This window comes from Xylocopa sonorina, chromosome 5, assembly GCF_050948175.1.
Source record: "Xylocopa sonorina isolate GNS202 chromosome 5, iyXylSono1_principal, whole genome shotgun sequence".
Lineage (NCBI taxonomy): Eukaryota > Metazoa > Arthropoda > Insecta > Hymenoptera > Apidae > Xylocopa > Xylocopa sonorina.
The window spans coordinates 11,563,169-11,590,547 of NC_135197.1; the positions used below are offsets into that span (position 1 = coordinate 11,563,169).

Sequence of the window (27,379 nt, forward strand, 5' to 3'; positions counted from 1 at the left end):
TAAAAAAAAAAAAGAAAATGGTACCAAGACCCATATTATAGAATAAAATACTTTATTTACAAATCATAATGATTACATATGAACAATTTGTTCGTGTAGTCATAGTTTATAGAAAATATACTTGCCAAGTTGCTGATTAATCAGCTTCGTAAGTTCCAAAAATCTATTTACATGTGTTTAAAAAGGATGCTCATGTACGAACTGTTTTTTGTGATAGAATACCTTGTTTCCCCTTTTAAGTACAAGGATTGTGTTTATGTTTGTGCGATTTATAAAACGTGCACCTTTTATATGATACACAAGACTATGAAGAATAGGTGGATTCTTTCGGTACAATGATTTATCTAATCCATAAATCTCTCTAAAATACTTGATTTTATATAATCTTTCAATTTTTATTACGTACAATGACTCTATCTCTATGTATATACCAATTTTACAGATTCTTTTTTCTTTCTGAATCATTTCAGGCTGCGATTTGATGTACAAACATTTTTATATTTACTTTAAAAAATGTTTGCCTTTTCTTATAATAAGAGGGATACGTGTATATGCAGTACATTATTTACATTACACTGTAGGAACTTAAAATATACAATTATGTTGGAATGCAAATATCCAACAAAACAGTACTCGCATCCGAAAATACGCTTATCTTTCTGTGCGTAATTTATAACATTTCTTTTTTTTAGTTTCAAGGTTTTTTTTCTAACAATAAACAAGGAAGCATAAGCATTATGTACACGATAATCCGTTTTCACAACGTGAAAGTCATACGTCAACATTGGTTTTACAGTGTAACGCTTAGATAACAAAGTTTTAAGTGCAAAGTAAGTCGATATCATAGAAACGGAATGACGTTTCCTGCACATTTTCGATAGTTTACGGAGGAACATACGTATATTTATGTATAAACTATGCCAGGTTTGTAACAGTACTATCCCATTAATGTGAATATATACACACACACACATATATGTATGTATGTGTGTGTGTGTGTGTGTGAATATAAATCGATAATACAGAATTGCCAATAATACGATCCCCAATAAACGATCGAAAAATATAAAAGTAATTCTTTTTCCCTCTTCAAAAGAACGTTAGTTCTGCCTCGAAAGAAGATTGGCAATCGAAGACGTACTTTACCGAAGTGAGAACGAAACTGTGTGGATGTATGTGTATATACTGCTTAAAAATCGATTACGGAGAAACTTAAAAGCAACTGCGACTGAACCAAATGTAAAAGTACTAGCCACGCTTCGAGTATACAGAGGACTATGGAGTAATATTTCGAACTAAACTCAATACAAAAGTTACATCACAATTCTTAAAAGGATTTGGTCAGTGGTCAATCGTCGTTCCTTGTTTCTACCACTTTCCGGCACAGATGCACCATCATTGAGCAACAAGTATTACACGGTGGAACTCCATATGGCAAACTCGAATTACTCATTTCAACACGTACCGAGGGACGCTAACATAAATGAAATTTTACACTCGATACTCATCGATATACGGTATTGAAGCTATTCATTGCATCACTCTACAAATTAGAACCCTTTCTAATCACTTTGTTTAGAAATTTTTACAGTGATATAATTACTAAAATGCTTCGTCCTTAATGTATTGTAATCAAGATAGCGATGATATTTTCCATGCGTGTGAGTAATAAGACTGACTATTGAAGTAATGCAATAGACAATGCCAATACCGTAAATCGACCTATTAAACCTAACGCTATTGCAAGACGAAGTAATCCTAATCGCAAAGGATCGTCAAAAGCGCCATCAAGATAATACCGAAGACCAACGCGAGTATTTGTTTCAAGGATTCTTTCGGACTAGATTCCTTAAGCAGTTCAGGTAGAATGGTCACCAGACCGATGTGAAGGAAGCCACCCGCGGTGAAGGGTAGTATCCAGCTTGTCTTCGCCCCTGAAGAGAAAGAACTAGCGTTACAAAGGTATATCATTCCGAGAATAATTCGAGAAATTTCCGAGTTAGCTCTCACTACCTCGAGGATTTACGTTTCAAGGATGTCACTCACCTACTTCACCGCCAGAGAAGATCACCGCTGACATGGCGCCAAAGATGCCACCGCTAGCAGTGGCAAGCTGGGCCTTAGCAGCGTCCCGTCTGTTGAATCCACTACGTAGCAGAATTGCAAAATCCCCGACCTCATGAGGGATCTCATGTATGAGAATGGCGAATGTGGTGAGCATACCCAACCGCAAGGATACAAGGAAAGAACCGCCCACGGCTAATCCGTGTGTGAAGTTGTCTATGATATTTGCCATCAGGTTAAGATAGCCGGTTATGTGTTTGGATTTCTCCTTTTTAACAGTCTTTTGATCGTCTGACGTAATGCTCGTCTTGTCGTTATTCGAACGATTTTTCTGCAGTTCACTCGAAAAGCCGTTGGTTGTCGCTAACTTCTTCAGGTAATCTTTCGTCTCGTCTAACGGCAATCCTTTCAGGGTACTCGACAGCTCGTCGCACATTAATACTGGCTTAATGCCGTTGCTAACGAAGACGTTCTTGGCCACATCTTTGTAGCCATTTGGCAATTTTGAGTAACCGTTCTTCTTTTCCAAAAATACCTGCAATTGAATTGGAGAAGACAATTTAGGTATAAAAGATTTGTACTAGACACTACCCGATTCTTATTAGGAAGGGTATTAATTACCTCGTTTATGACTTTCGGAAAACCGTTCTTCTGATTGCCTCCGATTAGAGTGATGCAGTTATTGTTCTCCATCTCTTTTTCAGCCTCCATACTGCTTTCCTCGTGTGATTCCGCCTTATCCACGTCAGCATCCTCGATTTCAGCCTCTTGTTCGAACGCGAACAGCTTCTCCACTATAACGAACACCAGGAACCCTCCTAGCAGCCACAGTCCACAGGTCATGGACGGATGACCAGCATCCGCTGTTGAAAGGAAAACGAGAGTTCTTACATATCGAGATTTATAAAACGAGAAAAGCTTTCTCGCCACGTTACAAGGATATTTCATTCGAGTCTAAAGTTGGAAAACTCAGTACGTGAAAGGGGGTTAATCGACCGCAAGGAGTAGATTCATAATGGACGATTCTGAAACGAGCCACGCATGATATTTATCCGGATAAAGAGGAGCGTAGATAAATATCTGAAGCAACGAAGGTGAAATGAGATTCGTAGGTGGAGCAGGAACGAGCTGGCTTAATTTAGAAGAGGCAATCATCCGGCAATTGAAATCCGCAACTGAAGCACAATAGAGTTTCAGATCGTCTCTTGAGCCACTCACAAAGCGGTCGACGGAGGTGAAGGATCGCCTCGAGCAACGCTTAGCATACCTCTAATATGATGAATTACAGCCCGTGGCCTAAGTGATGTGCAATTTAGTTATACGATGTTCGATTGAAAAGAAATTCGCACTTTGCGCCATCGGATGCAAGATTCTACTAGTTAGTTGCACAGTAAACTGCAAGTCAGTACGAAGAGAAGTAGCAGCAGTCAACGGAGTTCGAAGCAATTAAAAGATCGATAAAAGCAGCTGATATCTGTGCAGAGACGCCCGATTTAGCAGCCGAAGAAGCGATTAGAGCCGTTCTATGTTTGGTACGCAGATGTTGACTACGATCGATTGATCCCCCAGTGCTCTCAAGCTTAATATCCGACACCGTTCTCGCTCGTATTTTTTTCCAAACTCATTCTTGTTCTTCGGCCTACACGTGCCCGCGACGAAACTCTCGAACGGACTCCAACGGATCGAACCGTTCAAGGCTTTAACCCCTGACCAACTTTCCGACCGCTTCCTCGCGCATCACTCCTTTGCACGCTTCATCGTTACGTAATTTATTAGATCGATTACGCAATGTTTTGCTAACGATGCGTAAAGAATGTTTAAGTTTGCGACCTTTCCAGCGGTGGCATCGCTCGTCAGGTGAGAAATACCGAGCGACGATGACTCGAATTTCCCACGTTTTGTCGTGAATTCCTTTTTGTTTCGCAAACACTTGGTTGTACGATCGTGTACGGACGGATGTTTTTCTTTAGGTCGCTAACTTTTATTAATGCTCTGTACGATCTGGACTTTTCTCTTAAAAAACTTCAGAAAGTCTAATGTTCTCGAAAATTGGAAAGTGAAATGGACAGAGAAGAATTTGCCGTCCAAAGTTCATCCGCGCTTACGTCCCATTGGCCAGCTCGTTATCTCGTATGACTCATGTAGAAATGAATCGCAAACCGCCTCTGCTGCCATTTTGCGGACCGATATTGCAAGCGAGGACGAGCCACCGGTTGCTGATACATTATCTCCGACCGAACAGTTTACGTTCAACTATTTTATAGCTCTCGATCGTATACTCGGCCCCTTTAACGTGCACGCCCGGTTACCCGTTGTATTCTTAACGTTGTTTTCATGAATGCGTACCGCTTTTCAGGGCGCTGTTCCCCCATGCTTCCGGTAGCAGATGCAGGAAGACGTCGCCCAGAAGACCACCGACTGCGAAGCTCAGCAATATTTTCAGCGTACCAGCGCTGTCTGCAACAGAAACAGAAGCAAACGATTAAAAAGGATCGGTGTGATTCGCAACGTCTTGACAAAGTGGGTTAACGTGATCCACCATTTACCCAAGTAAGTATTTTGCTTCTAAAGTCGGCAAAAATTAGAAACGAAACGAACTGTATAGATATACAGCGATCGTACACATCTATTTTTATCACAATCGTTTATAGAAACGATTAAAGATATTCCGGAAACTCGTTCGGAGCGTTAATGTGCACGCAACGGCGGGCACAAGCTCAGCAATAAGGTGTGGGCGATCGGTTTCTCCTGCGCGGAGCTGATAAATATTGAAGTTAACTCGCGTGACGCTTAGACTTTTACTGTCGAACGATTTTCCCAACCGCGTGGATGGCTGGTCCCTTTAAAGTGCAGTTTACCTTCTGCCTTCTTCCGTTCGAATGATCGACGATGGCGACCAGCGAGAAACTGAATGGAAACTCGAACGAACGCGAGATCAGCGAGCAAAAGCTCCGATTGTTTTCACGCGAGATAATCAAGCCAGCTGAATCTTCGATCGCGTACGATATCATCGACGAAATTAATCAAAAAGCCTCGTATCGTTCGTTTGTATCTAACCGTATCTCATTTCGTTAACCGGGCTGGCTGGCAATTATACTGATGTTTGTGCTGGCAATTCGCGCGTCGAATTAAATCGGATCGTCCCTCGATTTATGATTCGCGATGCGATGGCGTCTCGTTGTATTATCCGGTTACGTAAAGCCTGTTATCGTTGCATCTGAAAAGAACGGATCGCAATCGTTTTATTATTCCGGTTCCTGTCGATTGTGAATCGTAATTGATTTCGGAGACCCGGGGATTATTTTGGGGAGCATACGAGATCGGTGGTCGATGTATACTTCCGGCGCCGTGTTGCGCGTGATAAACGCGAGGAGAAATTTAGATGGTTATTAAAAATTGAAGGAACGAGTCAAGCTCGTTTCGTTCGAGACAAGACAATTAATTGATAGGCCTTGATCCAGTTTTTGCGTCAGTAGACATCATCAGGCGGACTGTTAATGAGCATAACGAGCACGCTGTCCTTAATTTCTAATGATACGGACGTTCTAATTTGCCTATGCCGTTTAATTTCACGAGTGATCGTTTTCGAATTGTTTTCGAATTGTTCATTTAACAGCTCCGTTTTAGAAATCTGATGACTCTCCAGTCTACACATTTGAAGGCTACGTTAGATACGTACGAATAATTAAACGCATTCAATTAAAAAACAAGTCTGTTTCCAAGACGGTCAGTCAACTCTTAATTAATCCATCTGTAGTACGAGCAGTAATAATCAAACGTTATTACTGCCGCTAATTATTCTGCACGATAATGACCCGTTCGTTTCAAGATGTCGAATAAATGTTCGAGTCGATCGAGCACAATAACCCTCTATGAAAACCAGTTTTACATTTAACTGCGTATTGCGAACTGTCATTAATATGTATCATCTAATCTATTCCCGTCCGAGTCTTTATAAATTCGAAAACACAAAGTGTCAGCAGAGCTGGCAACATAATTTGCACTAACAAGTAAACAGGCAGTGCATATCTCGAACCGTTTATCGATCATGGGTTGACAGAGACAGTGTCACGTTTTTCTTGACATTTCGCTGTTATAATTATAACCAGGGTATCTAAACGTCCCCCTCAACCCCTCAAGAACGATACTTCCCCTCCGAAGCTCAGCTTCCGATCATTTCTCTTCTCTCAAATCTGTGAACCTTGCACCGACCTCATGATCGATGATGCATCGAATCGATAAATCGCGGTTAACTTTAATACCTCCAGACAATGTCATATCTTTTTTACCATTTCTTTACGATCGCTCGATAATCCACGAACATGTAAGCGCGTGTATTCCAAAAAAAAGAAAAAAGAAGAGTGTAACAATTACAGACACAAAGCGTAGGAAGGAAAAACATACTGAACGTTCGTTTTGAGTGAACAGCATTAAAACGTTTTTTTAACTTTTTTTTATCCGAAAGAGTTAAAACAACACGACGTTCCGTATACTGCGCATGTCCCCGTGTTCGCTAGAATTAAACTATTTATCGACCGTTATTAAAGTCGAACTATTTAGCGTCGCACGCATTTTTGATGACCACCGTCAGCCGCGAAATCACAACGAGACGACAAATGATCGATGGCATTCAGAAAACCATTTCTCTGTTTCGTCTATACCCGCGGCTGTTACGTCGTTAACGAACGGTGTTGAAAATTATACGCGCTTGTTTTTGCGCCCGTTATGCAACTCCGGTAATACCTAATAATCGTACACGAGTACTGCGCGGAAATTATTCATACAAGATAGCTGAAAGTTCCTCGCAAACCTGACTGCGTCAGTTTTGGCGTAACTGCTGGCCTCCATTTCGTGTCGCAGCTGGTAGGAGCGGCGCGAAATGGCGCGGTGGAAAGTACGCTCGATTTCGTTTATCAAATCTGGTGATGAAAATCTTCCATGAATTGAATTGTGGGTCATCTTGTGCATAAAGAAATCGATAGTGAAATGCTACACCGGAAGATCAAGACGGGTACAGTCATTCGCATTCTATACATCCAATCTGTGCATTAGAATAATAACTTGGAACACTGATCGCTCTTATTCCGAGTATAGATATTTGTTTCGAGTTTCGTTATTTGAATGTTGAAACGATAAGATAGGAGAAAACGTAAACGGGAATCCCTACGATTCACGTAGAATCTCTTGATTCGCAAACGAGCATACTCCGTGATGCAGTAGTGAACGATAAATCCGCATTATCTTTAAATACCCAAATTGCAGCACGTGATGATGAGTCGCAATGAGTCTGCGGCTCGTTAGCTTTAACAATCCTCATCTATAATAATCGTAATCCTTAGAACCGCCTCGATCCGCTTGCCTTCTGTTTTCTTGTACACTAAACAACAACTGCGTCGATTTTTCGCCCTGCGATAAATTCCTCGAACCGCTTATGGATCACCTCGCTGCTTTTTCATGACGAAATATCATGATACTGTTGCAAAGCGCAGAATTACTCGGAATAGAACGCCGCTCAATTGAAATTCCGCTATTTACATAGATTGGAATGTTAACAACGTTTTTATGAATATTTCATTCTCTGGGTGTTCCTCGAAGAGAGCTTTGCGAGATTGCGATATTTCGATCGCGTGGAGTCGAATGCTCGACCGAGGAGACGAGCTTGCGACCGATAATTTATGAAGTAACCTAAAAACAAACACCGTGGCGAGAAGAAAGCGATGCGACGCAAATTATGCCAGACAAACATGGTATACACGATGGAATAATTACAATGTCGCCGCAAAGTTATCGATTAATTGGACTGCGTATCGATCATCGATCAGTACAGTATCAGCGGTCATTGTTAATTTTTCGTAGCCCCTTATCGTGTATTTGCGACGTGGGTAAATATATTTGTCCATGGTTGCGCAAGATCGAGGGCCTGGTCAGCGCTTGATTTCAACTCTCCTGAGGATTTCAGTGCACACGCTCGCGACTCGATGAAACCGCGCAGGATCTACGGTTAATTGTGCTATCTGAACACGTGACAAAACCTTGCCATTATTGTAATTTCGCGCAATTACCTTGTTAGGCGAACGTGCGAAGCTGTTCGTTTACCATTCTCCGCGTTCTTTCGATCCTAGAGAACATCACGGGCATAACAGCACTTTGCACATTTATTCTCCACTAATGCGTATTTGATTCTCGCCTGATAATCCATAACAATAATGCATAATTGCTCGACAAAAAAGGTTACCAGCGAAGAATTATCGATCATCTCGGTCGCGACGAGAATAAACGATGATGCGTTACGCGGAACGATGCAGTCATGGTTCACGTACCGGAAAAACCGTCGGATAATGGACTGCGTGCATTCGAAAGCGTCGCAAATAAATTATCACCGTTTACGAGGAAACAATTGGAGCAGCCGTTGGAACGACTCCGACACTCTGATCGTCTAACGAATCGCTTGGAAGCGCAATTCTCTGATTGTCTTCAACGAGATGATCAACCGGACGTGCAGGGCGCCCGAGTGCTCGCGTGCACGAAAATCGAACGAGGGAAACGCAACGTTTCTTTCCTGGCGTGGGAATGGAAAAAAAAATGTATCGCACAGTCGATCGAACGTGAAATTATATCTACGATAGAGGTGGAGAGATAGAGCACGGAGAAAAAGATGTTCGTGTGGCGTGAGTCTGAAGTAGAAAAATCGATCCGATAACAGGCATGCGATAGCATCGAAGGAAAATTGGTTGCAGCTGGCGATACTGAATTCGTCGAAGGTCTGGTTGAATTCCAATTGCGTTTAGTTGGAACGCGAAAGAAATCGAGAACGCATCTGCGAACGCGGATCGTGGGCAGGAGTAACGAGACGCGTTGGATAATGGGAATCATTCCAGAACAGTCGTTCGCTTGGTTAGAATGTGGGAAGCGTAGCTCGCGGCGTGGATCATTTCCAGATTTGTCCCTAACAATTACCGCGTTCCAAATGGCACGGTGACGATATAACCGTGCCGCAGATCTAAACGTATCTATCAATAGCCTGTAATTTCAGATATATTTGGGTCTCGTTCGTTTCTCTTCACTAACTTTGTCGAAGAGTCTTTTGTATTGAAATAAAGAGAGAGGCGAATGTAATAGAGAATTTGTTCGAAGCGAGAGCTGATCAAAAGATCGGGACGATGGACGCAGACGATAGTGCAAGTCCGATCGAATGGCAGAAAATCGCGTTGCGCAACGTTGCATGATCAATCCCGAGTTTCGAAATCTAAATGGGTCACTTTCCTTAATCCTTTCGTGATGAAACCAGCGAAATTGTGAAAAAACGAAGAGAACGGAGGACTGTTCTTGAAAAAGGTCGATGACCAAACGTGGTACTGAAGCTGATGATGTACAAGCCCAAGGATGATTCATGTGTCTGGATCGAACATGTAAAAGAAAGAAGAAACAAACGGATGAAAAAGGCCTGGTTAAACTCGAGCCGAGGAAAACAATTATTGAGATAATTAGTGGAGCGTTCGGAGAACGTTTAAATATTATCTCGCTTTGCAATTTCTGCTTTAAATTATAACCTGGTGGATATATCGATCGCTGGTTGCGAGAAACTTCTACGACGCCAACTTGTACAGCTACACGCAACTTGGAAATTCTGAACTTGTGCGAGTCACGCCACGACGCAACGAAAGTACAGAGGCGAGAACTACCTTGATCGTTATCGTTAACGAGTTGTTTTAACGCAGAGAAAAAAGAAAGAGTACGAAAAACTCGTGACAAAGTATTGATCTTTCCGCGCAGCTTCTCTTCTTCGCGTCCAGGTGTAATCGGAGGTGTTAGTGAAAGCCAGGTGCAACAGCTGCTTCGTTCCTCCTTCGATCGGTGACTCTGGGTTACCCTTTGGAACGCGACGGTCCCTTCTTAGCCTTACGTAAAAGGTTTCGACACAGAAACGGCCAGGCACTATGATCAATGGAACATTCTGGAAGAGAATGTTGACAAGTGAAACAAATTTCGATCCTTTCTGTATGGCGGCAAGATAGTTCAATCTGTATGTGAAACGGAAGTACGACCGGAAGAAGCTGTCGAAACCAACAACTTGCCCGTACTTACTGATATTTTTCAACTAATTTGCAAGTTCGTAACCAATTTGCAAGTTTGATTTAGAAACACTCTTTCTGGCTACTGTATGCAAATCGTGAACGAATCGAAGGAAGACACTGTTGCCGTTCGCCTCAAACGAATTCTCTACGCAACGATCGACAAAGCACCACCGAATTTGTCTGGAGTGCATCTGCTCCAGCTGCATGGTCGTGGATTCCTTCTTTCTGTCCGTTTGTGGAACAACATTGCGCTCACACATACGTGTTTCTTCCACGAACGAATTGGAAATTTCATTCGTACGCTCCATTGTGTCCAACAAGTTCCACGACCTTCGGGTTACCGTCTGTGGCGTGTCGCATTATCCACGCACACATGAACCCTGCAATGCTCTTTCGTTAGCGCGGGAGGAACGCTTTTTGCGTTTTATGTTATAAAAAAACCATTCGAGTTTGATGAAATTTGTAAAACGTAGCACGTTCCCGAGGAAGAGAAACAATTTGAGGGTTCACAAGTCCGTCTCTGAAGATGCTAAACAGAAAGTCTACATGTTTCCTCAACGCCAGCTATTCTCGCCCGTCGGACGTGATCTAAATGCATAAAAAACCTTATTTGCATTCGCCGGTTGCTTCTCTAAGTTCGCGGATTCCATTGTTACCAGACGCAGACCAAGTTCTACGACCTTGCGCGCTCGCATTGGCGCGGAACAAACGCCGTCGTCGAGCGCTTTGAACACGGTACCACGGATTTCGCTATCGCGCCTCGTACAATGGACCGTCGTCTATTCTATCCAGCTTGTTCGCATGTTGCGCGATTTCACTTTGCATCACAACGCGACCGAAAGTTAACCGCGAACGCCGCTCGAACGATAACAAATGTGTCCCTCGATGCGCGGGGAATGGAGTTAACGGTCGACCGGCGTGACCAGGTCAAAACGAAGCCCCATCATTCTTTTCAGGCACGTTTCTAACCGGTTGCGTCAGTTTTTTCTGGTCCACGTGTTGGTTATCCCTTTTTGAAGTTGTTCATCTACCGCTGCATCGAGCACTGTATCGGCTCTGCAATTTTTTAACGTTACCATTTGATTAGAAAAATAATCTTCCCAGAATACATATTCTCTGAAGTACCGTTCTTTTTCTCTACCGACACGATAACTATTTGGTTGCGCACGATTCGACTAAGCACATACCTTGGCGCAGTTCGACTCGTGTTCCGAAGAGACAAGATTATATACGATTCAAGAGAAGACGCCTGGCACGAAGCATCGTACGACGACGACGCGGCAAACAATATGCGCAGCAGAATCTTTCCACGTGGCCGAGTGTGTTCCTTTTCAAGCGGTTCGAGCATCGGAGAGAATTTTATGTACCTGACGTAATCAGCGCGTCTACCATTTTGTCCAAGGACCGCCGTGATTATAAATAATAAAATTCATTTCCAAGAAAGAACAGAGGAAAATGGAGCATTGTAAAATAAACCGTTACTCTGAGTAACCCAGCTGCGTTAATTCCCGAGAAGCTTGCTCAATTCTCTCATCGAAACGTCATCGTGTTTTTACGCTGCAAAGAACAATCATTTCGTAAAAGTTCGTGGAAATAGAACAAGAAGAAAGTGTGTAATGGTCGGTACTATTGTTCTCTCTTTTCGAACAATTTGAATCCGATTCGGTCAACGACGGTTTTCTGGTGAAATCACGGATCGATCCTATTGTAGACGATCGGGTATCGTTGTGGTTGAAAAGTGAAAATGGAATGCAAAATTAGTAGTAAAGTGGAACGAACGCAGTCTCTGTGTTAATTTAACGAAAAGAGAAACAGGAAAGAGGATGAAATTGTTGACCGAAATTTGAAATACTGATAAGCCCATGACCTCAGACTTGAATTGTAGCAAACCGCTTCCACACAAATATTTACTCGCTCCTGTCACCTCAGACGTAAAAACTTGGTGTTCCTGTCAAATATCTGTGTAGAAATTTCAGATTACCGAGATACGTTAGTTAAAGTACATTATGGATAACGTTCAAACGTAGAAACCACCAAATCGTAAAGATAAATGGTACGGTATTTTTATTGGTGTTTAATCATGTTCTTTCTACGGATTTAGATACTTGAAGATTTCATTTTCAGTGGTTATTTTCAATGGTTCTTACCGAAAGCGATTTGCTGTTTCTATAAAACATCGACTGAATGTTATCGTGCATACTTATCTCAAAGATAAACACTGTTTTACGTGGTAATTGTTAATGCATACGTACACGTTGAAAACAATTACGTTCGTTCTTGATTACAGTAAAGAGAATCGATTAGATAATTCTGTAAAATTTTATTAAAAACAAATCGTTAATTTTCTACGAATGTTATCTATGATCTAATCTCTGAACACATCGTACGTAATTCAAAGTTGAAAAACATTCTTCAGATCAAGCTAATCGATGCTCAAGATTTATATTACAAAATTTTCGATTCTTTACTGTAAAATTATAGGCGCGTACGTAATTTAAACGCGTGACGACTGCATTCGCGGTTTCAAAAAATCAAAATGGCGGAAGTGCCCTATTAAACGCAGGTATCGCGATGGTAAGGTGTATAACGAATCATTTGATTGGTACAGATCACCCGTACTAACCTAGTGTCAGCTATTTCCCGCGTGCGCGTTAAAATGTACACATAACCTCCGTGATTCGTCAGAATCCTCGCAGCAGAAGAACACCATGATTCCATTAAATCATGTGGGCTCATGCTGACAAGAAGATATCATGACTACAAGGAAATAAATGATGGTCAGATGTCAATGTGAAAGTGCGCGTTACCTCCAGTTTTCAAATTGGCACCTTCTTCGATCGGGATGACCAACAAGGGAAAGATACCAGTCAGTCCAATCATAGTGCTGCCGAGCAAGGAAAACAGCCACGGAGTGTAATCGAAATATTCCACCGCAGCTTCCCATGGTTTCCACATATCCTCTATGATCATTTCATACAGAAATCCGTTCGAGTCGGTACAATTCTGTTGTATGCACATGCTCGCCGCCATGTTTGATGCGTTGTGTATCGAATACTGTTCTTGCCAAAATATCTTTGAATTTCGCTGAACTTTTTTATCTTCCGACCTTCTCGTCGATCGTTGTCGCTTACTCTACTATCGTCTTTAAACTTGACGCCGGTGTAACTTATAAAAATCACAAATATCCGTCTTCCTTCAAAGTCTGTTTATCCAAATATAACCTCTCGAGGCCAAGAACACCCCGGGTAGGTAACTGTATCTTAATACTGATCAGCAAACCGGGAATGAAGTCGTCGCATCGAGAATTTCTCGAGTAACGCGATGTCGTGGTCGGGCAAGAAAGGTTTAACGGAATAAACGAATTTTAGGAAATCGTCGAGACAACGACTACCGAGCGGCCGACTAGCCTACACTGAGGACTGAGTACGGACGCTACAAATCAGGCTGTCGCCGCCTCTACAGCAGTTGATTTTCTCGATCAAATCAAGCCTCTTGTTATTTCATACCGCTTCAATGAGAAGCACAAAAGCACCGGGATATCTGCTCTTCAATGACTAATTCGAGAACGACTGTCAGACGCGTTCCAAGTTCCGAAGATGTCGACGACACTTGCGCGCCTCTTCCTCGAACTCCTTTCGTTCCTCACCCTCTATTTTATTTCAATTCTTCGTTTCGGCGTGTTTGATCTCGGTGGTATCTCATGCCAAGGAAACAGGAGCGAAGTAAAGAATAGTGTCCGTCTCAAAATGTCAACAGCAGTAGATAACCTGCCTCCACTCTCGACCTCTCTGTTTCTGTGTATTTTCTATGAATATTCTCGAATTTGTAAAAGTTCGTGCGATCACTGATAAATCGAGATCCTCCCTTTACCGTCACTACTGATAAACACGATTACACAACGGTGCACAACGTATAGAACATGTGTATTTTGGAGGCTACGATTCTGCGGTTGTCGTATTTTTGGTTATGTACGTCCTCACGATGTGATGTTGCGCGAGCAAGCGTAACAAGCACTTGATCAATGATCAGATCTGTGATGTTGTTGCTGTCTTGTCTCGTGCTTACTTTGCTTCGTCAAGAACGAGAAAATGTGTAATATCATCCACTCACTGCAACGACGCAACGGGTAATGCGCGTTACGGCGAAGGCGGTCCCTTTTATTGCTACCGAAGCGCTCCGACTGATCGTGCGCATACAAGACAGAGATAAAGAATATGTCTACCTCGAGTAACGCGGAAAACCAAAGGTCGTAAGGTCTCTGAAGAGAGAAACAGGGAAAGAAAGGACAATGAAGATGACTTAAAGCGATTTTATGATGAATCGAGTAGTTAATTATTTAAAAAAAAAAAGCAAACATTTTAGAAATTGCGCGGGGTGGGGGTAATAAAAAGTGAAATTCATTTTCATCGTTGCCGAGCATCGAAATTGATAGAGGCGCTAGTGTACGATACTTTCTTGCAAATATTTGGTTGCACATGTAAATGAGAAATGAAAGCAAATTGCAATCACCGACAGTTGAAAAATTACTTCGAAATTTCAATGATAATACTTGGCGCCTTCATGCATTTCGGGACATGCAGAATACATTATTATTGGAATTTTAAAGTGGATTTAATTGGATAGTTTAATTTCGCACAAAATGGCGGTCGTATAACGACTGATATTGTCGCGAGGACATTTAACATTTTCATATCGCACCACTTCCATGTATGCATTATCTTTCAGTATATCTTGTCGGCAATATGGAAAAGATAAAAAATATTCATCTGATTTTTAAACACTACAAGAATAATTACACGATAGTTTTCATCTTAAGAGTGAGATAAAAATGAAATAAAAATGAACGCGCAATACTTAAAATTATCTTTCTCTTTGGTATACCAAAGTAAATTTCCTCAATTTATTGCGAAACGCTACTTCCGCGGCCGTCATTTCGATAGTCGATTAATGTACACTTTTTATTATTATCAGATAACGATTGTGTCTGAATAGGCAGTGTTGCTTTAACAAATGACGAGACAAAGAACGGAAATAATGATCATAACTGATGACATATAGCAATTATATACCTATGCGCAAAGACTAGAACTGTATGAAAATCGAGATTTCCATCCGCTGATGAGCGCAATACTGGTTGTAAAACTGTACATAATAGTTAACAGAAAAGAGATTTCAGTTTCTATAATGCAAGCATATATTTACTAGTACATGGATAATAAAAAAGAAAAAGCAAACAACAATAATAATAAAAAAAACGATCCTATTTTATACAAATATATTTAAGTTACGTCTTCTCGGATCTATACATCTACAGTTGGTAACATGGAACTTATAACGCCATCTTTAATGACAAGTAGCAAATATATGAATCTATATAAATTTAATTTTTTCAATTACTAAATAAATAAATTCAATTATATACAAATACTGTATACAAAGTGGCAAAGTTTGGTTTTACTCGTGTTCAAAGATTCGTACCAATCGTCCAAAGACAAATTTGGTACAAGACGTAACATTTACGTGGGTGGAATAATTATAAACAACTCGTACACAACAAGTTCACGTTTTGTAATGTACTGTAAAACGCCTAAATTGTACCTAGATTATGCGAGGGCTTAATTAATCAAATTGCTAATGGCATACAGCCAAATGGTACCTATTTGGCCTGCAATCAAAAGATATTCAACAACTGTCATGCATACAGGGTGCTATTCGTAAAATTTGTGCATTTCAATGGCCAATATATGAAAACAATGAACAACTTTACTTTTTAAGCTTGCAAACAGTCCACCTCTTTCTGTAGGATGGAAATAATCTCATAAAAACTCATTAAAATCTTTCCCAATTTATTACTATATCTTCTCTCTTCATTTTCATTAATTTCATAAAAATAAAAAGACAAAAGTGTTTTAATTCGATAAAATATTGATTGTTAGAAGATTCTGTTTCACGTATTGATTTTATTCTCGTTATCGAACTACTGGAGAATATAGCGAATCTAGGTCTGTGGGGTCAAAATGTTGCAGAAACGGATGTCTCTCTGTTTCGTTGTTATTTAATCATCGCCGAAAATAACTACAGTGCCAGCAGACGATGTCACCGATCTGTAACGAAATTCAGCGCGTTTTTGGTAGTTGAATTTTCGAAAAGTCCCGCAATATACCATGACGGCCCTCTGTTGGCTGTGCATCCTTGCGTGGCACAGCACTCCAGCGAGTCTATTTTAAGGAACGACAGAAAGTTAAGATTATTTTAGTTACATTTTTCACCTCCGATCTAGAACGTAGGGTGCTTAGCGTAAGAACATCACGATGGTCGAGTAGGTCGATTTTCGGCAAGCATCGAGGGTTGCTGCATGCGCTTCAACTAAAATTACTTAAACGAACAAGCGGGAAGTATAATCTTACCCGGGGGAAAAAATATCGCGCCTTACTAAACACAATTATATAATCGAAACGTGTGTACGTTTTTTTCTAAAAAAAGTTCCGGGGGAAATGTCTCGTTCGAAGATGGATAACTGTTCTGTCGATCGCCAGCGAGCAACTGCGAAGACGAACGTACGCAAACCCGATCCTCGTGTTCTACAAGGAATTCCACCATACTCTTCCGTGTGCTCGTGATACAGGAATTTGTTTCTTGCGTGTGAAATTCCGCCGTACAGTTCTCACCATCGTCCGTTCGAGTGCCATTACGTTCTGAAGACTAAATTCGTCAACGACACCCGCGAGAGTGTATTATTGATACCTTTCCTTCGTCTGGTTTTCTTTTTTTTTTAATCAAATAATATGTGATATGTCGGAGTGTAATTGTGTGCTGTTTGGCAAACGGATGTATGTTGCATATGTCCATATGTATATTTCACGGCTCCTAATTATTTGATATTTAAATCGTTCCCGATCGATCACATCGTACACATCTTCGTCATGGATACGCGAAGAATGTCCAATTGGAACGTGCTGAGCGTGGAAGCCGCACTTCAACAGCTCAATGCTTTCGACGAGGATAGCAAGGAGATTATAAAACGGCCAAATACGGTAAATCATCGATACAGAAAGCGATTCCCTCTGCGCTCTCAGCCCTGTAGGAAATCGTCTCAGAAACGATCACGATAACAGTTTCCTGTCTTCGCGTGAATCGGTGCAATATCGCGATTGCGTCATACTTATCCGTCTATTTAAAAGCGTTATGATTGGGAAGAGTTTGCGATGCCTCGAGGCAATGACTTCTTTTCTCGTACGAGTTGCTAGGGTACGCTAACGGGTTCCACCTATTCTTATTCTGCCTATTCTAGTCTGCCTGCCTGACTGACTGACTGCTTGCCTTTATTTATAACTAATTAAGCTACACCACGGTTTGAAGTGTGTCTTAGGGTCCAGTCAACTACCGGGCTCCTGACAAATTGGTCCCACACTCTGGACCGTTTCTAGACTCGCGAGTGCCCCGAGAGGTTTCCCTGCAACGCATTACTCCAACTAACATGTGCAGAGACACATTTCGATCGAACCTTTCTGTGGCTTCTCCGCACGTTCTCCTGCAACGGTTCAGTGTCGATTACGTACGGTGCGGTCTGAAATGATCGCCTTCTAGATCGATCGTGTTCGAATCGGGATAAATCGTATTAAGTGCGACAATGAGCACCTGGCACCGGTTGGACGTCGAATACGCCACGAGTGCTATGTCCAGGGAGGACGTGGACAATAGTGTTTATCGAAAAAGTCGGATTGTGTCGAAGGCGGTAATTATTTGGTTCAAAGTATATCGTACAGTCGGTTAGATGTATATGATCCGTGGGAAAATCTACGCAATTAGCAGGCGAGCTACGACGCGTCATCGATCGCATCCATATTTATGGCGTCTGAACTTGAAATGTATTCATAGATAATACTTTCGTTCACTTTCGTATGGTATAATATCGGCGTAATCGATGCCGAACAAAAATCGGATTAGTAATGAATGAAACCATTGAACCGCGGATGTTATCGATTTCCGTAGCAGCATCCGTTATCGCAGCATGCAGTTTATGGTTTTTTCATCGAGTAGAGACCGCAGTGATAAGGATTAACTGCTAGAAAAATAACGACACAACGATATGGTTTAATAAAGTCTCAATTGGAGTGGCGCCTTTAATCATCTTGTTGTTCGCTCAAAACACTCGAGAAATCTGAGTATCCCGAGGTAATATCGTTCATAATCAGATAATAAGTTCTGCGAAAATCTTTTACCTCCCTACTAAGAGACCTTTTCTATGTCCTAGCAGATAGCGTATCGCCACGCAGGTACCACGTGCGCGAATTTGTCTTGTCGTTAGGTCTCGTGTCGGATATGTTCCAAGTCGTACATCAACCGGGGACCGTTCTGGCAGATTTCTAGAAAGCTTCAAAATCTGACGAAGCAATTTCCAATGGCTCCGCGCGGTTCGTTCAAGGCTCACAGAGGAAAGACGAACTTCTTAAATTTGAAAATCTGTAAAGAAACGTCCGGGTGTGCGATACATCTCGTGAGGGAAATTTTGGATAGGGAAAAAACTTGATTCACGTCTGCCTTCACGAGAGTACTGTATACACGCAGAGATATTCTCGGAACCTGTTGTACGGTTCGCGCGCGTGCAATGACTCGTAAACCAGAACCGTAACGAAACGCACGGTTATTATCTAAAGTTTGCCGTGAAAATTCTGACGTTTCGGCGGGAAAACACAAGGAAACACACCTTGGCTGCAGGTGACGAGTTTAAAATTAAAGCGGAGACGGGTCTTCCAAGTCTTATATTTAGGACGACGCGCAGGCGCGATCCGATTAGAGATCCCTGTGGAAGACTTAGAACTTCTGGTTCCTCGAAACACGCCGTGTGCCGCGATTTTCACGAATCCGCTGTTCTCGTCGTCGATCATCTATTCCCCCCTTTCTTCTTTCTATCTACCTTACCTTTTTCGAACGCGACTAACTTCGATTTCGCGCGCGTCACCGGAGGACCAGAAGTTCAGAAGTTCGCCAGACAGATCAACATCGAAGATCTTACGGTCAAACGGTGCGCCCTGTGATACCGTCATTCGAGAAGGGACTTGTTCTGAGAAAACAACAAGATGGATCTCGGTGGCGTCGATGTTTGGGGTCAGATCGCCGTGGAAACGTCTCAGATGTTCGTTTCCGAGGGCGGCGTGGTTAAAAGTCGCTTCGCGGGTACAGTAAGTGATTAATCCGCGTGAGGCATCGTCGAGAGAGCTCGTGAAAGATCGAAGTCCCATCAGCAAGCTTGTCGAACGCGTCTGGTACTAACCGTTGTTGATTTTCGTTCTTCTAGACGATCGAGAAGCTACCGGACAAGGTGTTGCTGAACATCTTCAGTTACCTCTCGCATAGGGAGATATGCAGGGTGGCACGTGTCTGTAAGAGATGGCGACAAATCGCGTACGACACGCGATTGTGGAAGCACGTATCTCTGCGCCCGGAAATCAGCGGCCTGCACGTAAACTCTTTGGACTATCTGCTGAACTTGATCAGGTAGAGGGTACTATCTGGGTATAACGTTGGCTGGTGACGGTTCGGCCCTGATATTCGAGCCAGAAACAATTTCTTGTCACTTGCCAAAATCATATGTAAACAGTAATGATATAATGGGTGAAAATTTGCTATAAAATATTAATATTAATCCTCGTCGACGACCAGCACACGTTTCGGGGCTTCGTTGCGGTACATCGAGCTGCCCATCGAATTGATCACCCACACGGTTCTCCACGAATTGGCGAACAAGTGCCCGAATCTGACGCACATGCTCCTCGACTTCTCCACTGCCATGCAGCTGCACGATTTCTCGGAGATGCAAGCATTCCCAACCAAGCTGAAGTACATGTGTATCTGTCTGTCGGAGGTGATCTTCATGGAGGGGTTCATGAGGAAGATTTACAATTTTATCAACGGCCTGGAGATCCTTCACCTAATAGGTTTGCTCTTATTACAATTACCCATGAGAATTCTTTATGATAACTGCTTGAACGAAACGCTGACTACGTATAATCTCACGCTAGGAACGTACGAGAAGGTGGAAGAGGAGGAAGAAGAAATCTACGAAGTGATAAACGTGCACAGGTTGAAATCAGCTACTCCTAACTTGCGAGTGATCAACTTATACGGGATCAATTTCGTGGACGATTCGCACATCGACGCGTTTTCCTCGAATTGCATTCAGCTGGAATGTTTGGCCGTGAACTTCTGCGCCAAAGTCACCGGATCCACGATGAAGACACTGTTCCAGAGGAGCAGAAGATTGAAGTGTCTTCTCATGCAGGGAACGAGTAACTGATCCTTTATTAAACCGTATACGGTAATTCCATCCTCTGTCGCGTTAAGCTTAAAGACACTATAAATGTTGATAGATCTCCAGAGTGAATACGTGATGCAAGTGGAATGGGAAAAGTCGAGTATCCAGGAGCTGGACGTCACCGCGACAGATTTATCGACGGAATGCTTGATTGACATGTTGACCAGAATTCCAAATCTACGTTTCTTGAGCGCAGGCCAGTTGAACGGGTTCAACGACAGCGTGCTAAAATCCTGGGCGGAGCTTGGGAATCCTCGAAACCTAATTGCTCTGGATTTGGATAGCTCCGACAATCTGACCGACGACGCTCTGCATAAATTTTTGTCGAGATATGGTCATCAACTGTGGGGACTCGCCTTATCCGGAATGCCTCATATCACGGATCAATTATGGCAGAGCGTGTTGCCCATATTGACCAATGCCAAGTAAGATACATCCGGATGAGAAGTTTCAACCCATTCGCGGCTACGATTTTTCTATCGAGGCGAACATGTTTTTTCAGAATCCTCGTGATGGGAACACAGGAAAGGCTGGGCGTGAACATCCACGTGGACCAGTTGATGGACGGAATTGCCAATAATTGTCCGAATTTAGAGCGGCTGGAGCTACGCTGGGACCCAGAGAATCTACGGTTCTCCGACAAGAGTCAGAAAGCTATAGATATACTGCGCGTCAAGTGCATTAAATTACGGTGTTTAAGTCTGAGGTAAGTAATCCAATCGAAAGTGTTAAGAGCGAGGAAATAGGAAGCGGCTGTACTTACGGAATCGATGCATTTCAGCGATGGAAGGTACTACGAGATAGTTAAGGCCAATTTCGAGCGTGCCGACAGACTGACGGTCGTCCGTACGACCACGTGCTGCCGTGTGTCTAACTACTACCTCTTAGCGAATTATAAGGATTTAATTTTTAATTAATTTTATTCACCGATATCTATAAACGTACTCCGCGAGGGATTCATAAATTTATTTTTCCGCAAAGATTAATCACCGAAACGAATAAATATCGAGGAGGTAATAGATGAATTATTATAAAGTTTAAATGGAGAAATTGAGTGCGTAGTTTATAATAAGTTTTTGTTCCAGGTAGCAAGCTACAACCGTTACGATCGAACGATAAGCCTACCCACGACTATTTTAAGTATTTATGCCTAGTATTACAAAAAGAAAATGCCAAAAATGACAGATACATATTTTTTTATACTATTCTCGAACGTGCAGTGTGAGTAAATGAATCACATGATCTGTTATTTGATATTCCTGTACTACAATACGCCAAAAAGAGGCGAAACAAATAATAGGAGGACAAAGTAACCGCGTGAACAATGGTGGCTATCGTGAGGAACCTTGACACGTAGATGCATAAAACCTCGATCCGTCATGTCGCACAGTGTTCATAATTAACCGAAGCTCCGTCAGAATGAAAAGTTCGCGAGCATTATATCGACAGGACAGACGCACAATGGCTGTTCGTAGTGGTATCGATTATTCGCTAATTTATTCATGCACCCGTGTAGACGACGACGACGTCGCACTGGCCACGGCCGGTCGGTCGATTCGCTCGATTTCATTCTCTAGCCACATGCCAGGCCCTTCGTTTATATGTTGCATTATAGTCGACGCAGAACCGTCGCGGCGGACACCACTTTTTCGTATGATTCCCGAAACTTTTCGCTCGCCGTCGTCTTTCTTCCTACCCCTTCGCGCCCCTTCGTGTCCTGATCTTCCCAAATGTCTGACGGCGAGGAGGACCTGATCGCGAAAAAGCTGAAGATCGTTCTCGTCGGTGATTCTGGATCCGGTAAAGTGAGTTTTCTTCCAGTGTCTCTGGGTCATTTAATTGAAGCATTTAACGCGTGATCGGGGTCGCAGGTGATAATCGTACACTTCCTACGATTGCTTGCCTCGTATCCGTCGAGACGAAGGAATATTGATTTCATTTTCGATTACAAGCTTTTGAACGTGTACCATTGAATTGTTTGGAGTTCAGTGTGCCTGAGCTTGGAAATACCAAGCAACGTATCGATTTATTTCTTCCGTGCGAAGTGGTCAGTGCCACGATTAAGCATACACTCGCGCATACCAAGTTCCATATATTTATGTCTGTTCTTAGAGCGTTAGTAACAGCTGTACGATTTTTAATTTTCGTTACTCGAAGTGTTGCATATTATCGTCATTAAATTTCTGGCAATTAGAAATAGTTCGCATAGTTTACTCGAAATTGAATGTTCGTGACTCGAGCTGTTTGGCATCTACCTTTAATTCTTTCATCTGTCGAAAGTCTGTTGCGCTTTACTTGCTAACGCGACTAGTCCCCAGATAACTACGAGATGCATTATTAATTATATAGCTGACGGACCTGACACGCGAATTTTGATCGACGCAGGAATTCCGTTTTAGAATCACTGTGTCAACCAACGATTTGATGATCATTAATCACAAAGAGCGTGCTAAAAACATCGGTTCTTCTAGTATTTTTTTTTCTTTTTATTATGTTCTTTGTAAGTATAGAAGCTTAATTTTATTAATAAAAGAAAAGAAGAAAACGATAATCTCCATATTGATGGAGCATCGATTCTGCATAACTGAAATTGAAAGATCCCTATTTAGACGAGTATCGCTCAGAAGTTTTGCTACAACGACTTCACAAGGCAGTACACGCCGACGTCTGGGATAGACTTCTTCTTGAAGAACGTAAGCGTCGGCTATTATAAAAACGTTAACCTACATTTATGGGACGTCGGTGGTCTAGCGCTGCACGGAAACATGCTGGACAAATACGTCTTTGGTGCTCATGTAAGAGTGATACACGGATCTAGAACGATCTTCCAAGAAAGCATCCTCGTAGTACAAAGAATCTATGTGGGATCACTTCCTTCTCTTTTACTTGAGAAAAATGTTGTTTCCAGATTATTCTCTTAGTGTACGATGTCACGAATACATTTAGCTTCGACGTTCTGGAGGAATGGATAGATAAAATCAGAAAGGTAAACAATTACGAGGAGACACCTTTGATGGCTATAGTCGGTAACAAGTGCGACATGGAGCATCAGAGGTCAGTGAAGAAGGATCGGTCGCACAAATTTGCCGCGGAGAATGGATTTCCGTCTCACGATGTTTCTGCGAGAACTGGCGAGGCGGTAAAATATATTTCAAGCAACGCTGGGCCCGCTTAAATGTCATTGAAAAACTGGTCTTCGTTCCAGGTTTCTTTGTGCATGGTGACGTTAGCCGCGCAAATCTTGGGCGTTCGGTTGACGAAGACGGACCAAGATTATCACAAGCCTATAATAATCGCGGAAATCGGTGACACGGTCGACATGAACATGATCCAGAAAGTTGTGAAAAGGATTCCCACTAAGAAGCACACTCAGATCCCTTTTTATCCCCATTTACCAAGCTCGAAATCGTCGGTATGCGTATTACAGTGAATGTCGTCGTGATGAGACTTTCTGAATTGAACGGGAAGGGCAAACATCGATGACGAGAGGTGTGTGTATATAAGATGTTTCAACAGATATTTTTCGCTATTTTCTTATCATACATGGAGAGTTCACTTACACTTTTAAAGGGGCCAACGTAATAAACCACCTGGTGTCTTCGCAATAGATTTAAAAACAGATTTATTTATTGATAGAATCTTACTACTTGCGGTAATAATATTAGCATGAGTCGACATAACAATGTTAAAAATACTTTTACAATAATAGTAATGTTATGCGTTATAGTAATGTACGTACACTGTTGATTGACTATCTCTTCTTTTTATATTTGAATCATCGGTAATTTTATATAAGTGCGCCCGTACGAGAGAATTGTTCGGTATCGAGTGTACCTACTCTATAAAAGGAAAAGCTCCGCAGTCAATTTTAAGTATTAAGTGAAATACGATGGTACAAGTCGAAAAATATTGTTCATTCATTACGTGAATTTCCGATGATAGCTGTATTTTTATAAACCGCTGACTCACTGGTTTAGTTCTATGTCTAACTATTAATGGCACTAATCATGCAAAGAACAATACGAATATTAAAGATGTAACTATGCGAGAAAAAGGGAACGAAACGCGTTTAACAGTAAAAAATGTCGTTTAACAAATAAAACTGGTTCGAAGTCGCAGTGTGTGCGTGTTCTTGGAAAGAAAACAAAAGTTCTACGTGTTTCAATTAATATATCGTTTCTTGGCTTATCGTATTATATCCTTCAGTCTCTCATTAAATGTTATGGAAGCTATTTTGTTTATCTAAAAGTCAGATTTAGTTAACGGTCTTCTTGGCCACGTGTTCTTTTCTAAAATTTTTTCTTTGGCTTCCCATAATTGATTGAATTTCTCATTCAATGGTGCTACATATGTTTCCAACCATTCTTGTATAGTATAATCGTCATATACGTTTTCCATAGCAGATCTTATCTCTTTCTCAATATACATTATCTCCATCTTGTATCTGTCCAGATCAGCAACTGCACTTTCTACATGACTAGGATTTGAAAAGGAATACTTTAAATTGTACGGTTTCAACCAACCCTTGAACGTGTTATCTTGTTCCATTTTGTTAACTTCTTGAGTCAAAGAGAACAATCGCAATATAGCAGCATAAATAGACGAGCCGATATAACTACATTTGGTCCATGCGTACTGAGGTTCTGGTATACTTAGAGAAATGATGTTCTCGCATTGTAAAGCTTGCAACACCGAGACAGGTACTTCGGACAATGCTCCATTCAAATCTGGAGCTTGCAAGATGGCAAGATTTACAGCAAGCGAGGGTATAGCAGAGGGCAGCAGCTCGCAGAGTACACTGAAATGATCGTATCTCTGCCATCCTGTTAACATTACCCCCTTAAAGTTAATTTGTGATGAATATCTGTGGATAATTTCCAGCCAACATTGATGGTTCTCCATATGGTAACTAATCTCTGTATAATATCTATCAGGTGCAGTAGCACCTTTATAAGCTGTAGCAACCCAAACATTTTTCCAGACAGATGCATAACTTTCCCATAGTTGGTCTGTTAATGATGCTCCAGGATCACTGGTGTACTTCCAAACAACCGGCTCTACCATTAAATGTAAACCTCTATCTATTATCTCCTGTGGCAGTATCTCCCTAAATTCATCATCCCACATGAGAACTGTAAGTCCTGGATATCTGTTTCTGATGTATTTTGCAACCTTTGAGAGATGATCCAAAAACAATTGTTGTTTACTCCATTGTCTTCTAGCCATTGTATCTACACACCTAGAGCATTCTCCTATTTGATAAACTTCATCAGCTCCGATATGCAAGTACCGCATTTCGGGATGTGCCTCTACTATTTGGTCTATCATCTCGTATATCAAAGGAAGAGTTTTATTGTAAGTAGGACACAGAACTTGCGGGTAACGTGGGACTTCCCTGTAATCTTTATACTTGTCCAACTTGAGGACAAATTCCATGTGACCAAACGTTTGGATCAATGGTATAACTATAAGATTATTATCCTTAGCTAACTTTTGGATATTGGCAATGTCCCGTTTGGTGTAGCAGTTACCAGCGCTAATATCCTGTATCTGTCCTTCAAAAGGAAACATGTCCTCGTATTCTATAAGTATACCAGTGGCACCTAATTTCTTGAGCAAACGTAACAGGTACTTGTAATAACTTGGTTTAGGAGGGGCACCCTTTAAATCTAGGTGTACAATTTTGTGTCCCTTGAACAAGGGGACGTTATCCGCGTTTGATCTAGCATAATTGAAATCACCAAATAGCTTCCCTCCACCGTTTTTCAATTTTCCCATTATGTGAGCCTCTATTTGCTGTTTCCTGGCGATACTACGGGGATTCTCTGTGAGGTCGCTCAACGGGTAGACCTCCTCAATTTTAAGCCGTGGATTTAACTTATTGGACGTGATGTCCTCGACCTCATTACCAAGAATGTGATAAATAACAATCAACAGAATAAAACTGATCATTACAATGACCACTAAAGAGGCCCTGCCTCTTAACCGCGCCATGATTGTCACACCAGCTGAACATCAAGATCGAATCACTTTGTTATATATTTCCGTTTAATGAAAATCACTTGTTATATGTTTAATATGGTCTGATCGCTCTTATCGATGAATGCCGACATTTATACGAACGCAATGTCTGCTGTTCTTTAAGCTCATGATTCAATTTGGTCTTAATTAATATTATGGTCTTTTTGTTACCAAATAACGCGGTATCCTTTAATTAACTGCCCCGTAACGAGCTGATTGTAAACCTTTCTTTTATCACAGATTAATGACAGAAGTAGCAGACCGTTGTTTGCTTCTATATAGTGAGAAACTTTATCAAGAAGCAGGCTAAGCAACTGCGGCTGTTAAAAAGCGAGATAAGTTTTCCAACAATAATGTTACAAGATATTCTGTATCGGTTTATCGCAATTTTATCATTTGTGGATTAAACGTTCGCGTATCTTACTCAAGCGAGAACCAAAAATATTTTAGGAACATTTTTCTGTAGTTGGGAAATATTCCCCAAATCACTTACATATATATATATATATCCCCGACAATATTTAAATTTCCCGCTTTAGAGGTAAGAGAGAGAAAGATATATACGAAATCTGTAAGAAAGAGTGAGACAGACGTTACAGACCCTCCTCTAGAACCCCTGGCGCCATCTCTGTAAAAAGTGCTCAAACTGGTCGCACATAATTATCGACAGCGAAGTGAACTACTCAAGGACTACTAGCGGCATCTCAGCAGAAAGTACTGCAACTAATGCTCGACCAGTTTCAGCGCCTCTCAAAGAGATAGCGCTAGTATTTCTTCAGTAGTTTACTTTGCTGTCGATAATTACGTGCGACCAATTTAAGCACTTTTTACAGAGATTGTTCTTTATATCTTTGTTTGTCTGCACTTCTGAGAAACTTGATGAATGAACGGCATTGGCAGGCGG

At 41.6% G+C, this 27,379-nt stretch overlaps 4 protein-coding genes across 7 annotated transcripts; 2 read left to right on the top strand and 2 right to left on the bottom strand.

The window, feature by feature from the left end:
• Positions 1 to 35: 35 nt before the first annotated feature.
• Positions 36 to 14,172, bottom strand: Zip99c (Zinc transporter Zip99C). The gene is made up of 5 exons (XM_076895510.1): positions 12,947 to 14,172; positions 4,411 to 4,521; positions 2,686 to 2,927; positions 2,047 to 2,599; positions 36 to 1,934 (listed from the first exon to the last, which is right to left on the bottom strand). The coding sequence occupies exons 1-5, from the start codon at positions 13,167 to 13,169 to the stop codon at positions 1,759 to 1,761; spliced, it is 1,305 nt and encodes a 434-aa protein (XP_076751625.1). The 5' UTR covers positions 13,170 to 14,172; the 3' UTR covers positions 36 to 1,758.
• A 2,167-nt stretch (positions 14,173 to 16,339) lies between these two features.
• Fipoq (F-box/LRR-repeat protein FipoQ) lies at positions 16,340 to 21,735 on the top strand. 4 transcript variants are annotated; one of them, XM_076894695.1, is made up of 9 exons: positions 16,340 to 16,458; positions 17,077 to 17,173; positions 19,438 to 19,637; positions 19,803 to 20,077; positions 20,162 to 20,428; positions 20,510 to 20,879; positions 20,957 to 21,160; positions 21,236 to 21,467; positions 21,540 to 21,735. In XM_076894695.1, exons 1-8 carry the CDS (start codon positions 16,451 to 16,453, stop codon positions 21,369 to 21,371), a joined length of 1,557 nt encoding a protein of 518 aa, XP_076750810.1. In that variant the 5' UTR covers positions 16,340 to 16,450; the 3' UTR covers positions 21,372 to 21,467; positions 21,540 to 21,735. The 4 variants fall into 4 exon arrangements, with proteins under 4 accessions (XP_076750810.1, XP_076750809.1, XP_076750811.1 ...); XM_076894694.1 differs by lacking the exon at positions 16,340 to 16,458 and adding an exon at positions 16,567 to 16,969; XM_076894696.1 differs by lacking the exons at positions 16,340 to 16,458; positions 17,077 to 17,173 and adding an exon at positions 17,622 to 17,874.
• Positions 21,736 to 22,160: 425 nt separating this feature from the next.
• LOC143423404 (ras-related protein Rab-28) lies at positions 22,161 to 24,436 on the top strand. The gene is made up of 4 exons (XM_076894710.1): positions 22,161 to 22,259; positions 23,052 to 23,249; positions 23,363 to 23,593; positions 23,660 to 24,436. Exons 2-4 carry the CDS (start codon positions 23,220 to 23,222, stop codon positions 23,882 to 23,884), a joined length of 486 nt encoding a protein of 161 aa, XP_076750825.1. The 5' UTR covers positions 22,161 to 22,259; positions 23,052 to 23,219; the 3' UTR covers positions 23,885 to 24,436.
• Positions 24,437 to 24,690: 254 nt separating this feature from the next.
• Positions 24,691 to 26,646, bottom strand: LOC143423393 (hexosaminidase D). The gene has a single exon (XM_076894692.1). The coding sequence runs from the start codon at positions 26,446 to 26,448 to the stop codon at positions 24,697 to 24,699; it is 1,752 nt and encodes a 583-aa protein (XP_076750807.1). The 5' UTR covers positions 26,449 to 26,646; the 3' UTR covers positions 24,691 to 24,696.
• Between the last annotated feature and the right edge of the window lie 733 nt (positions 26,647 to 27,379).